Source organism: Lepisma saccharinum, chromosome 4, assembly GCF_977018435.1.
Source record: "Lepisma saccharinum chromosome 4, izLepSacc3.1, whole genome shotgun sequence".
NCBI classification, from domain to species: Eukaryota; Metazoa; Arthropoda; class Insecta; order Zygentoma; family Lepismatidae; genus Lepisma; species Lepisma saccharinum.
Genome location: NC_139232.1, coordinates 63,601,291 through 63,616,619, shown reverse-complemented (window position 1 = coordinate 63,616,619; position 15,329 = coordinate 63,601,291). Strand labels below are relative to the sequence as shown.

Here is a 15,329-nt window from a genome sequence, read left to right as displayed (position 1 = left end):
ATGGAAAAATACACTGAATTAGTAACACGTATCTGATAAAGGAAAATAAGCACCAAAATTCACAACATTATTATAATATTCATCTGATAAATAAAGACCAAACAAAGAACTATTTTGGTTATCAAGGGCTCCACAGGATTTTTCTCAGGGGAAGCAGCTGTGCTAGAATAATTTGCATAAACACCCTACCACCCCCTGCATATTGATCCCATACAAGTATATCTCTCCCCAAACTGAGCAAAGCAAATCATGCAACACCCCCCCCCCCCAGTTAAGTATTTCCATTTCAAACATCCTTTCTTATTATTACAGCTTTAATGCAAAACACTAATATGTACACTGTTGGTAATGATGTATATTTATGTATTAAAATTGGCATATATATTTAAGTTAAGATTTTTCGATTTGATCTTTCACTTTGTAATAATATTAAAGCTTATTTCATCTACTTACAATCTTTTTTGGCAAACCATCTCCTTCTGCACCTACAAAGAGAAAGAATATATTAAAATTTTGTTAATTGCACAGATCTTGTGTATACCATAATTTTTTTCAGTGCAATATACGTATGTTAATTGTTTTTTTCAGTGCAATATATGTAAGTTTTTCTTGCTTTTTTGTTGAGCAAAAAAGAAATTTCAAATATATTTCCCACAGTTTTCACTTCAATGCTCATGTGTCCTGTGATTAGGAATGAAAGTGTTATGCAATACATAATATTGAACTTATTCAATAGTTTTCTTTAATCCTATATATGGTTCTTGCAGCACAGATAACTACACTTGCAGGATATATGGATTTTTAATATTCACTGAAAAAGTTATCCATGTCAATATTTTATGTGTTTTAAATAAATAAATATTTACTTTGTTGCAAAATGTGCAAATATTATAAAAAAACTGATGTGCTATTTTGGAATTCTAATTTATACAGTTCCTATTTGTAAAGATTAACCAAATCAATTGTATGTATTATTGTTATTCAATACATTCATGTTTTCAAATTTGAGAAGTGAATTTTGCTACACTTTTACACTATGCTACAATATGCTCCTACCAGAAACTCCTGGAGGACAATACTAATAAGATTGGATTTCATCATCACAATCACACTTTATCAAAATTTAATGTATGGAAAAATACACTGAATTAGTATTAGTATCACATTAGTGATTCAATGTGATACTTCTTAAATTGCTTTCCTTTATACTTATATATTTACAATGCCTGAAGACCCCATGTAAAGCTCATAATGCACCAACAATTCTACAGCTTTGGAATGGTCAGTCACAGCAAAGTTGTCACAGATTCTTTTTATTGTATTTCTGGAATGTTCTTCATGGCCTGGAGTCATTGCAAGCGTGTGGATGAAGAAGTCTGCTGGATTATAATTGTGAGGACACTCATACCCAAGGCTGAAAAGAAACAAATATTTATTATATTAACAACAAATTGTTCAGAATTGCAGTATATATAAAAAAAAATCTTTAAAAATAAAATGATTTTTGTGCTAGATGAAGATGATACAGGATTTATTTATAAGAGAAGCTTCAAAGTTATATTTAATAGTACATTACAGTATCATGCAATCTTCATTTAACCCAGGAGAACACGCGTGGCGGGGATTTGACCGCAAATTTCTTTCTTTGCTTGCCTTTGTGCGCATACGTGTTGGTTTGGCTCTTTCCCCCCACCTTATCTATGATGGACATGCTGGGCAGCCAACAGTTTTAATAGTGGCCTTTTACCATTTAAAAGGCACCGTTCAGTTTCATCTGCGGTGCTTTTGACCGTGCAAACAATACATTTTTGTTGGACTTTCCTGCATTTTATGAACCCGGAAGAAGATGATAGAATTCATAGGCTTCTTCAAAGCGTCGAGGAGGAGGAACAATGTGATAAAGAGCTTCAAAGGAAATTTGTAAGAGCAAGGCGACACCTTTTTGGTTATGAATAATGTGAATTAGAAAAAGGAAGAAAATGCATCCACCGTTCACTCTATGTCTGCCGTGAACACATAATTTTTTTTAATGTGTGGAATGTGCAAATGAAAATCTTGATGGCGATGAAGTGGATGTGGAGCAGGGGTGCCCATCCCCCCCAAGGCCTATGATGCACTCCCCCCCCCTTTGTACCGAATTATTTACTCAAATTATTTTGCTGAGAGAAAATTTGTGGAACAATATAATATATACGTACATATTTAAGCAATATATGTTTACTTTAGATACTTAAGGCTCACTTTCATGTTTGCTAACATATAATGTACAAAACTACTCAGGCTCACTGCCTTATTCTTAGCAGTTTGTCTGCTTGACTAACCTTGTATTAACAGCACCCCCCCCCCCAATATAAAAACCATTCTAAAGGCATAATAGGTGGTGTTTCATTTCAACCATATCGCCGCGATCACCCACAGGTAGGTAGAAAAACTGTACATAATAACCATAACTAAGAATCAATAACAAGTCAATCAAACAAAATGATCCCCCCCATTTTTGCACGAAGATATATAGAATTGGAATAACATTTTGTCCCCCCTAAAAATTCCCATGATGCAGGCACATCATGAAACTTCCCTGTGGGCACACCTGATGTGGAGTAAAGAATTGAAATAGATAAATTAAAAAAAAAATCATAATTTTGTTCTCTCTAAAACCTTTGCATCAAACATATGTAAAATTATGTATGTTTCATAATTACATTGCATTCTTACAATAATAAAAATGAACAAGAACAATTACCTATTAAACTTTTGCAAAATCGTCTTTCTTTCACCTATATTCTTACAAATATAGATTACAAGTCATTTTCTTTAAAAAATGTATTAAACTTTTGAAAACGCTCACCAGTTTTATATATTATATTAAAGATAAAAAATATATATACAAAAGAAAGAAGGAAACAATAAAATACAAGAAAACTAATTTTGAAATATGATGAAACAAATCCAAAAGACCTAAATATTCAAGCGTGGTCATTTTGACTGCACGCACCTCCTCACGTAAGATGTTGCCGTGCATGTTCTCCTGGGTTAATAATGTCTACAATGTATAATGTAAGTAGGACAAAATGAAACGCACACGGTCACACAAAGTGGAAGCAATGTTCATGAGGGTTTTTTTAGTAATTTTTTCGTTTGTTGGATTTTTTTTAAAGAGAGGAATGAACCTTACTATACCATACCCTTTGGCACACATTGGTCACCATTTGCGTGTTGTGTACTGTTTCTGCTTCAATAATTTAGTTTTATTCACAATAGAAATAATATTCTGTTTGAACAACAGTTCTCAATATTATTACTTCATAACATTATTGATAAGCTCAGCAAGACAAATTTTTATTGAGAAGTTTGATTGTAACCTCTAAGTTATTTTACCTGCTGAAAAACTGAAGTGCACCATCTGTAGATCCAATGTAGGCAATTCTTCCATCAGCAAGAAGAACCAATTCATGGAAAAGGGCAAACAATTCTGATGATGGCTGATGAATAGTGCACACAACTGTTTTTCCTTTTGAAGCCATGTACTTCATCATGTGGACAATCTTCTGGGCAGAGAAAGAGTCTAAGCCAGTTGTAGGCTCATCACAGAAGAGAAGTGGAGGGTCAGTGAGTACCTGGAAATATCCATGTTCCATTGTTACAAAAAGCACAACAAATTTGCTTCAAACATATGGTGTCAGCACTAAGTTTTCCATGTGAACCTCCACGTTAATATTGCTATAATGAACAACATATAATTTTTGCTCCCTTAAATTACCATTTTCAGGATCTCATTCAAACCCGTACTTATTTATTCTATGAAGGCCCATAACCAGGCAGGGGCCAGGGGTGGAGGTGACCCCTGATGGCACTGCCATCAGCCCCCTTGACATTAGGTAAAACTATTTTGTATAATTTGTTTGCAGTGAAGACTGAAAATGTAGACAGCAGATATTACTTTGCTCAGAACTTGGTGAAGAATGATTTCACAGAACATGAACAGCAGCTATTATATTTGTTCATCTTGTTTATGAGCAGAAGTCTAAGTACCTGCAAGTATTTAGAAGATTCTCTAGACAATTAAAAAGTTCTTTCTCAGGGGAGCTTCTTTATCTGTACCTTCACTGCTCCTGTTGCAGCCTCCTGTTTAGATAGAAATCTGTCGTCATCCACATTCCTTCCGCATCTTAGTCAAAGGTCAACAGTTCCCAAGTTTTGGAAACGAAAGGGAGTTTTATTGCTTGGCCGGTGGGTGGAATGTACGCTATAGCACTATGATTGAACATTGTGCATTTTTCTTGTATGATATAAATATCTGTTTGATTGATTGATTGATTTAGTTTATTTTACTTCGCGGTTTGTGCCTCTTGGCTAATTTGCGAAGATGGGGATGAGTGATGAAATGATGAAATTGATGAATGGACATTCACAAACAACCAAGCCCGACCGGGATTCGAACCCAGGACCCTTGGCATCGCAGCGCGATGTGATAACCACTCGGCCACAGGGTCGGGCATATAAATATCTGTATCATCAAAAGTAGTAGGGAGTGGGATGATGTCAGTAGTAGTCAATTAACACTTCAAGAGAAGTGTAAAAAAAACTGTAGTATTTGTGTATATTTCTAAATTCAATATTTTATATCAACTTAATGATCCCACCCCCATAATTTACCTTCACGTAATACTGTTGAACTTTAAAAAAATGGACTTAGTTTACCAGCCTCCCCCGGAGATCAATTCTAGCCATGGGCCAGATTCTATGAAGCATTGAAATGTTTGTCAGTAATAAAATTATGGTAGCGTTCATGTTTTGTATACTTTAAATTTGTCTAATACACACACACAATTTGATTACAAGATACCAGTGTTTCTCAACTGTATCAGGCCCTGGCATCAATTATACACTCGAGAGGTTCTCCTGAAATATTTTTGTCCAATGAACATAATTAAAGTCCTGTGCCGTGGTCATGAGGTGTAAGGTGCAAGGTGGAACTATGGGATGCATGCAGATTCGAGTCTCCTGGAGAAAATGTAATAACTTTTCTCCTGAGATTTTGGGCAGTGTATGGGACCAGTAGTCACCCACTAATGGTAGAAAATTGGGGAGCTGCAAACAAGTAGCATAAAAAAAACTTACATCCACTGGGGGTTCGTTGTGCTGACCACATGTCACCCCGTAACAGATTGGATGTTGCTTACATGTGGTGGGATGAGGCCGGCAGTCTGTAGGTAGGTCTTGGCCTACAAGGGCTGTTGCACCATGGATTATTAATGTAATAAAAATAAAAATATAGTTATCAATTTTCTGATTATATATTATACACCAACTTCCCAATTGAGGGATCAAGGGGAAAGTAAACATTCGTCAAACTCCAAAAACAAAATTTATATTGCAAAACGTAACTGGACATGTAAATGAAAATATACAAAAAGCATATGGTTCGATGAATGGAAGTTTCAAATGTATGAAATGAACGAAAGCATGTTGTAAAGTCCTTCACAGCATCAACATAGCAGGAAATGACACCCCTACCTCACTTATGACAGAAAATTGAACTGTCTGTTTATCCCTGACCCCTCAATTAGTGTTAATTGGAAATTTTTGATATCAATAAACATCAACACTTACCAATTATTTTAGTGATGTTGGTGTGAGGAAACTACAAGATTTCATTAGTTCCAGTGGATAACTAATTTGAAGCTAATTTTAATATTTGACAACAAGCCTGGACATCATGTAATATTATAATAGTAACTCCTGTAATTGGAGACTTGTCTCTGCTGAAGGTAAATAAATAAATAAATAATCGAACAATTACTCTTTATTCTTATGCAATAATTTATTTATTCCATTTTAATTTCAAGGGTACATATTTATTAATGTATGAAGGTAAATAAAATAAAAGGGTATCATCTAAATCTACAGTCGATTTAGGGGGATTGATGCTCAGGCTACGTGAGAGCCTGGTGTTATAAGTATTGGTTGCGCAAGGTGCATTTGGAAGTTGCTTTTAAGAAGCTCTTTCCAGCGCTTCAGCGGGACACTTTTTATGACGTGATTAGCTTATCGATTTATGATGCCTGAGGTCCTGGGATCGAGTCACGCCTTCAGTGTATTTTCAAGTAAAATTGCTGGGATTGGCTTTTAAAATATGAATTTACCAGGTCACAAACGTTGAGAATCACTGCACTACAGGGAAGGAGGCATAACTCTTTTGTCTTCCTGCCACTGCTGCAGGCAGTGTGGGGGTGTGTGCATGTGAAAAAACAACTATACCAGTAAACTGACATTAAATACCGACATTTGCCTTGCTGACACCCCCAGAACTTTCTTCTTGCTTCTACGGTGAAGTAGATGGCATGAGTGATGTAATTTTCATGTGATGTAACACTCTGTAGTGGGAAGACCATCGAGTTATACCTAATGTCACATAGTAAAATGAATGCAACATGTCACTCACCTCTGTTGCGAAAGCTAGTCTCTTTTTTTCTCCTCCAGAGAGTGCCTTATTCTGTCCATGCTGGCCTATCATGGTGTCTGCACACTTTACAAGACTCAGTTGGTACAGGAGCTCAGTTACATGACGATGGCGCTCAGAGCGTCCTATTCTGCAATCTAATTTCAGCTGTGCCTTCACAGTCAAGAAAAACAAAAAATGAAATTAACATAAACCTTGCAGAAGTGACATCATATTGAACCAAATTGATGTGCCAAACCTTAATAAGATCTTAGGTTTATTTTGAGCATCCCAGGCTCAAATGCCCACACTAAAATTAAGTTCTTTTCACTGATGAGTAATAAACGGACTGATCAGATAAATCAAGGTAGCTTAGAATTAAGTCAGAACTAATGGTAGCAATTAATTATGAGTATAGTTGTAAGAGTTTTTGGAATTTGCACAAGATAAAAATACTTGCTTCAATCACCTTGAGAAATGACAAAATTTAAAGAAGAAAGCCAAATAACAATGACAATGGGAATTGATGAACTTGACCCGCAAAGTTCCTCACAGGGCCCTTGCTTCACGATAAAAAGAAGTAAATGCTTTGAAAGTTTGTTGTACCAAGAAGAGAGCATAATGGGCAAACAGGTTTAGGACTAAGAAACGTGCAAATATGTAATATTTACTCGGTATTGTGACAGGTACATTACATAAAATGTTCAATATTTTCCATTCCATGAACATTTGCAGGAGTGACGCATGTGCTACAGATATGCAAAATTCTTCGACACTAAATCTCCATTTAATTCAAACCAAAAGTTAGCAATCCCCCATAAATTCATGGACGAAAATTGGTCACATTCAACTTAGAGTTTGTCCCACACAAACCTGAATCTAAGTGTAGTAATATTAACTGCCACAAAACCATGGAAGCCTTAAAGCTATATACCATATTTGCCAGCATATAACACGCACATTTTTGCTTTAATAATAGATCTGAAAAAAAAAAAAAACAGGGTGAGTCTCATATGCCAATACTCAGTTTTTGATTACCTCCTTTCTGGAAATTTTCTCTGTTCTGAGTTAGACGATTTCTTTCATGCTTGGTTGCAGTGTATAAGAGCATTCCAGTCACGTAGAGTTCATACACATGGATGCGTATATGCTGTCCAAGTAAAAAGTTGAAAGTAGACCAACATATTTCTTTATATTTGAAATATTGTAAATTAATGAAATATTCAATGATAAAGCTTTTTCCTCAAAAATGTGTACAAAGAAAGGGGTGCATCTTGTACGCTGGCAACAAATACAGTAATAATAATAATAATAATAATGAGTAAATTAAGAACATACCATAAGGTGCAGGTGCTCTTTCACAGTCAACGTGCTGATGAAGAGGTCATCTTGATAAACATAGCCACTGATATTCTTCATGAAATCATCAACTGGAATTCCATTCACCCTTATATCACCATCAACAACAACACCAGCTACAATAAAAAGGAATAATTAGATCAATGAAGGAAATAACAAGAAACCATAATTATTTTCTTCTAATGCCTTTCTTTTCCATATACAGTACCATAATTCAGAGAAAATGTAAGGTTCTTTTCCTGTGCTTAGTACTATATCTCTAGCATACAATAATCAACAGGATGGGTGAACTACTGGCTTGAGAATGTATTACATGTATTTAGGACTTAAATATTGAAATCTCCAGTTATAATTACTTCATATCCAGCCAGTTGAAACAAATGTCTGAATTCTACCGGCAGTTAAGCTTAATTCAAAGAGTCTACAGGTAAAAAAATTACTTCTCTTGCATAGTGTACTCACGTGGATTTCTGTATGCCAGTGCATTCATTAGGGTAGTTTTACCAGCCCCACTGCAAAGAAAATATAATACAGGCCAACACATATATCTCTGCTGCGGTGCAGATTCCAATTTTCGTTTCGTCTCCCTGCCTCTTAGCATCACGTGTTCTACCCTGCTCGCCAACCTTCGCCATTGTTGCCAATTGTCATTCCACTCCTGGACACACTCACACAAACATAATTGAAAACAATTGAATAGCGCTCCAGCTCACGGCTCACACCGTTCGACAGGGACGTTAATGTTGCAATATAGCATGACAAAATGGTTGCTTCTTTTATGCAGTGCATTCTCATTGGCTAGTTAGTAACTAGTGTGGCCAACTGTATTAATGAAGCACTATTTCTATCACGGAACGACAAAGACTAAGTGACTGTTAGTTTTGTTGGATTGGAAGCACCATAATGTTATTTTAAGTACTTGGTCAGTTTGACATTATGTGTGTATTGCATGTGTGTATGTGATAGTGCTTGGTTAGTGAACGTTAAATTCCATAATGCTTCCAGTACTATTGTTCATATTTCATCACTTTAGAATTCCTCAAAATAAATAAATTATGTGGATGCATGAGCATTTCAACTCTCGGCTCCGTCGCGTGTTCTTGTAGGAATTATACAAAGGGAGGAAGCTGTTATTTTTGCTGCTTAATGCAATGCATATTGTTTTCTTTGTTAAAATTGCCATGCTTTGGTGGCAAGTTCATAACAAAAGAAAAATGCACACGGCGTATTGTCTGGTGGAAATATATGTACTTGTTATAATTTTCTTTTTATTGTTACGAAAGCCGGCATAGTTTGTAAATGTTCAACAAAGGCAGCCGACTGTCGCCCATCACAGAGAGGCAATAATACTGCTTAAGGAGGAGTGTTTGTGGTCCAATTGTCGAGGTTTAACACGTTCGCAGCACATGTTATTAGTTCTCAAACCAGTGGTAAAAAAAACCTGTCAGTCGTGTATCAATCACATGTCGTTGCAGTTCCAGTACCAGTGTAGATGGGCTTATTGGGAGTGAACAGTTAAAATGCCATGGAAAATAATACATTGTTTACTTTATTTGAAATCACACAAATAATGAATCACTATGAAGAAGTCTTCTTTGTATCATTTTGTGTAATTTTGCGCATGTGTTAGTCCATACTTAGCAAAGTTCTAGTCCATATGTATGTACATATAAAGCCACTTGTTAGTACATATTAATCCCAGCCCTCGTTATAATGCATGGCGTTTAAAACTCAACGTTTAGATAGAGCTGAGTTCTCTAATTTCCTTGTTCTACGAACAGCTGTGCCTCGGTGCACTATAGCGATTTTTCTATCAAACAGATAGCAACACTGGTTCTCTCGTTGTGCTGTGCCGATCGCGGCAGAGATATGTGTGTTGGTCTATACATTAATTAATATATTAATACTTCATTCTTGGTTTTGGAATTTTAACCACTGTGTTATTTGGTAATTTTTTTAAAAATAACACAGTGGTTAAAAGTCCAAAACCAAGAATGAATACATCAGTCATTCTACTCTATAGTGTGGTATAACAAATGTATTGCAAAAACTATCTTTGCATTTGAAGTTTTCTTCAGCACAATTTTATCTGACAAGATTTAAATATTCAGTTACACTATGATTCATTGCAGTAAACAATATTTACAGTACAGGTTGGCCTTGTGCTTTGTCTTGGATAATAGTTTTTGACAAATATGTATGACAATGTCTAATATTATCTGAATATGTACTAAATACGTCACATCTATTAATTTCAGTAATACACATGCAGTTCTTAAATGTACATGTTTTGATAAAAAAATAAGGGAATTTGCTATTAACTTACCTGGCACCCATCAATGCAACTAAACTTCCAGGTTTTACTGCTCCAGTGACTGGAAAGGACAAAATCGAATTTTATCATAAGATTTCATATTTTTGGAAGTGGATTTTAGGTAAAGAGGAACACAGAATGAGAAGTAAACAGAAAATTTTGAAAATCTGTCCTAAAAAGACTTTGAAATGGAAAGGAGATTAACAGTGTTCTGATGTACATATAGGATGGGTCAGAATGAGCTTAAGAGCCCGTATCAGCGTCACTCGAAAAAAGCACCAGACAGATGTCAAATTTTCTTCCTAGTCTTACCAATATTGATTCCATTTCCCCCTTCGAATGCAAATCCATTGCATGGGAGACCTATTGAGACTTTACTGGTGGGAGGGTTGCTCTGTCGAAAGAAACAGAAGACAAGGTTGGTTCCCTGTCCGCTACTCACCCCCCCACCCTGCCTGGAAGGTCAGACTCTGACCATAACAGACCTTTCTTTTCAGCCCGCACGTTTATAACTCCGAGAGGGTTTCTGTGACAAGACAACACTTTTTCTGAGTGTCTGAAAGAAGAAAAACACACATTGACGAACATCGCAATACAACTTACATGTAATAGAGCCAAGGACTATTTAGGGGAGTCCGAATCTTCCACGAGAGACTTACGAAGTACTAAAATTAAATTATGTAAATATGCTTGTTTTGTTTTGTTTAGAATCTGTCATATAATCGAGAGAGGTGTATTTCCGTCAACCTTATTGTAAGGGAAGGATAAAAATGGGGTCATACAACTTTGGATGACTGTATCAAAGAAGATTTATGCACACCACTACCTAAGTAATATGATTAAATATTAAATTAAGAGCTTTACTTCTCGTCAAATGGATCTAACATCCTTTTTCGTTATTCAATAAATATTCAATTCCTTATCTGTTTCACAATCACCTTGCCAGGTCAGTTGTTTTTATAAAAATTGAAGCGATCTTCACTATTCAAGAGCTAGATAATGAATACGTGCTGTTATATTCCTATTCTTATGCCGTCTTTTCCCATTCATGTGATAACAATATTAATTAATATTTTAATATTATTAATTTAATATTACTGTTATTTTAACTTGTTTTTATTATTAGAAGAAGGTACCAACATCATAGTACCTCTGATAAGGGGGGCAAAAACCTTGAAAATTAAGTCCGATCGGGAAAGAAAAAACTCATTTTATCTCACTGTTTTAGTTTCTTGCATTGATGTGATATATATATATATATATATATATGTGTGTGTGTGTGTGTGTGTGTGTGTGTGTGTGTGTGTGTGCGTGCGTGTGTGTGTATTTGTGTGCGCGTGTGTATATTATATATACAGTATATATATACCTAGGTATTAACATATTATTTAAATACATTACGTAATCTATTCATTCGCCCCTTAACAAACCAACAGCAAAAATTATATAAATTGTCTCTGAAATGTGAGCGCTTGTTTTCCTCCAAACCAAACTGTTATAGCAGCAACTGGCAAACTGCGAGCGAAGCGAGCAAGAAAATTTTTCGATCCAAATTTTTGGAAGTTGAAAACAGTATTGATTTAATAGGGCACAAAACATTTCATCGGACGCCATGGTATTCTCTTTTACAATTTTTCTCAATCAGATTGTTCGGCTCCAAGCACCAACTCCTGCTACTTCCTAGCTACGGTTCGGAAGTTGACAAGACTGCAAGAAAAGCAGGTACCGCAAGCGAAGCGAGAAAGAAAATTTTACGAAATATATTTTTATTTGTATAAAATTTAAAGTCGAGGGGACAATTTCCCCTCTGTGCCCCCTGCAGGTGATCCTGGCCGTCGGTAAGAAATAATGCAAGATGGACGTGAAAACTAATTCCGTCTTGAGTATCCTTTTGTCCTGCTACTAGTAGATTCTGCTAGTCTTGCTTTCTTTTACTTCAATGTATGCCCCCCCCCTATAATTGATTTCCGTCCAAGGTTGGAAAAAGGCAAAAAGGGCAATGCCCCCCTGTCTCCTTGTGGTTGTGCCATTTCCTTTTAGAGTATAATATTGTTTTATTGTACACCTTATTACGATGTGTTCTAAAATCGTGAAAGGGCAGGGCAACTGCTTATCTGCCTGGATCAACAATGACCACTGATCATTTGATACTAAGAAATTGTTAAATCATGAGTCGCCAAACTTGTTACGATATTGACATGATATTTTGCTGCCTACCTGGTAGGTGGATTTATTCAGTGGCTGTGAGATTGTTATTTGGTTCTATAGGTTATATATAGAGTTAAATGTGTACAATCATTATCCTCTACAAATGGTGTTTCCAATTTCCGGAATAGGTGTGAAAAATGAATTTTTGAAAGTTGGAGGACGTTCAACATCTCAAGAACCGTCAAGTTTATTTTACGGTTTGTAGTAATTGATTGATTTAGTTTACTTTACATTGCTTTTCTGCTTTTCTGTCACTTTTGGCTAATTGCGAAGATGGGGGATGAGTGATGATATGATGAAATTGATGAAGGGACACCCAACCCAAGCTGGGATTTGAACCCAGGATGTCTGGCGTCATAGCGCGATGTGCTAACCACTCTGCCACTGTGGCAGCTTTTCTGATTGTAGTTTCTCATTCGAGTATTTGCAATGAACATAATTGTCAGCGATGTTTTCTCAATCCTTTCATAGTTACATCGTTATTGAAAACATCCGAGAGGCAAAAATACGACATTAAGGAATGTTAAGAATTAGAAAGATTATAAGTGAACCTCCCCACCTCGGTTAGCGGTAATAATGATGCTTTGTAATCGAGGGGTCACGAGTTCGATCCACGGTTAGGCACATTTAATTAAGTGGCTCGAATTCCACTATAGGCTGTAGGTTTTGTCCCGATTAGCCTTTGTGCAACTAAACATTGCAATTCAGTGCAAAAAACAGCAAGCTTGGGCAGTTTTATTCCTTGAAAGCCTAGGTCTACATGTTAATAAATTATTATTTATGACGTTGGAAAATAATTTATGCCGAGTGGCCAATTACTATTGCATGGAGAAGAATCAGATGTGAAACACATATAAAACTATTGGTTGTTATTTTCACTACTAATCACTTCTGCCCAGTGCGAGAGCTGCAACTGTATCCACTGATTTATGTCAATGATATTGATAGCCAATGCTTTTGTCTCATAGTGTAGGTGAATTTGCACTGAAAATATGTTTGTTCTCTCAGTGTTACCTTCGCAATAGAATTGGTAACATCCTCCAACTTATAAAAAATATTTTTTCACACTCGTTCCAAAAATAGTGACATGATTTACATAGGATAATAATTGTTAACATTTAGCTTTGTAGGCATCCTATTATCATCGTCGTTTGACCCTGCAACAACCAAACAGCAATCCCACAGCCACTCAACACATCCACCTACCAGATAGGCAGCAGAGTATCTGCAAATTTTTTTGGCAAGTTTGGAGACTTGTGATTTAACAATCACTTAGTACGTATTAAATAATCAATGTCCGTTGTTGATCCATGCAGATCTGCAGCTGCTACCTCCAACCACGATTTTACGTACAACACGTTGTAATAATCTTGTGATCTTATAAAAGCAGGAAATGTACTTGAACATTACAATGGCCTTGCCCTAAGGGAAGTTTTATAATGGAAAATATTATGTAAGATAGCTTCTAGTTCTTTTATTTTCAATCGAAAGGAGTCTAACGTACTATAAAAATCTGGCGGCTATAGGGAGCTTAGATCTGTTGTGGGGGTTCCATCCCCCCTAACCTCTTTGTAGCGCCTTCCCTGGCTCTATGTATTTTGTCCAATGAGTACAAGCTAGCAAAATTGTGATTTTCAACAAGTTTGTAGATAATTCTGCAGCTGTTCATAAAAACAGACGTATTTCATTAGTTTCTTGCTGTGGTTCATTTTCCATTTTCAGCAAAAAAGTATTCACACTCTTTGCATACGCTGCGTAAATGAGGGGGTGAGGGAGAAGTTGCTTAATAGTCTCACTTAGAAATTTAGTGCAGAGGATATACTCTTGACATTTCAGTTACCATGGAGCAGTGGAAATACTCAGGGAAGGTGCATGAGGGTCATACCATGTCAAATCAACCAATGGTCTGAACTTTGCTATCTCAAAAAGATTTTTTTGTACAGTGGTATTACCAATAAAGTTCACAAAAACTGCAAAATTTCAGATTTTTTGGGCTCTTAGTTTTTGAGTTATTGACTTTCAAAAAAATCAAAAATTCCAAAATTTGACGACATTTTGAAATCTTTAAACAGCTGTAGAATAAAAACTATTTGACCTAGAGAGTTCAAATTGGCGTCACTATCTTCTGCTTTTAGTGAGCTTTAATTTGAAATGCAACATGACTGTGCTATTTGAATTTTGTCATTTGTTAGAAGCCGAAAAAACATTTTTTTTAATTGGTGAACTGGTGTGTCCCTACTCCATGGACTGTTTTTTTTTTTGTTTCACAATTAACGTGCTTAACCCAAGTCTTGTCCCCAGTAACAATACGATCAATAAAGGAATTGCCGTCTTTGTTATAGGCCTCAATGAATTTCAAGGCGGCTACCATCCGCTGAGTTTTGTGTTCCTCTGTCAAAATTTTTGGAAACCCATCTTGCACAAAACTTATGGTAGTCTAACTTTTGGGTCACAACTTCATGCAATAAGCTCTGTGAAATTTGCGGAAACTCAAATGAGAGCTCTGTTATTGTAAAATGGCGATTTTCATGAATCTTGTCATTGATTTTTGCGACCAGTTCATCTGTCACAATGCTCGGTCACCCACTTCAGTCTTCATCGTGAACGTTTGTGTGGCCATCTTTAAACATGAGGCACCAACGCCTCACTCAACTTTCACTCATCACATCTTTACCGTAAACTTCACACAGTTGTCGATGAATGTCAATCGGTTTAGTGTCTTTCGCCAACAAAAATTGTTTGACCAACCTCACTTCACAACTGACGGGATTTTTAATCAGAGCACTCATGTTAGCAATGTATTATGAACAGAGCAGAAGCGACACGAACTTCACACATCCACAGCTGGATGCACACTTAACGGGTAGAAGTCCCTGCACAAAATGGCGGTGCTCGCCCTGCCCCTAGTGGCACCCTGCCAAAACGTGAGTGACTTTCTGGATAGCCATCGTATATAAATGTTATTGAAATTTGAGAAGCTGACACACCAAAGCGACCTGCAACAAG

At 36.2% G+C, this 15,329-nt stretch overlaps 1 protein-coding gene across 1 annotated transcript in view; it reads right to left on the bottom strand.

Moving 5' to 3' along the window:
- Nucleotides 1-15,329, bottom strand: part of st (ATP-binding cassette transporter scarlet) — an 88,034-nt gene that overhangs the window by 17,301 nt on the left and 55,404 nt on the right. The window contains 6 exon segments of the mRNA XM_083120628.1: nucleotides 1,222-1,414; nucleotides 3,379-3,617; nucleotides 6,446-6,616; nucleotides 7,781-7,917; nucleotides 8,264-8,313; nucleotides 10,128-10,176. Coding sequence (XP_082976754.1) covers nucleotides 1,222-1,414; nucleotides 3,379-3,617; nucleotides 6,446-6,616; nucleotides 7,781-7,917; nucleotides 8,264-8,313; nucleotides 10,128-10,176 — 839 coding nt within the window.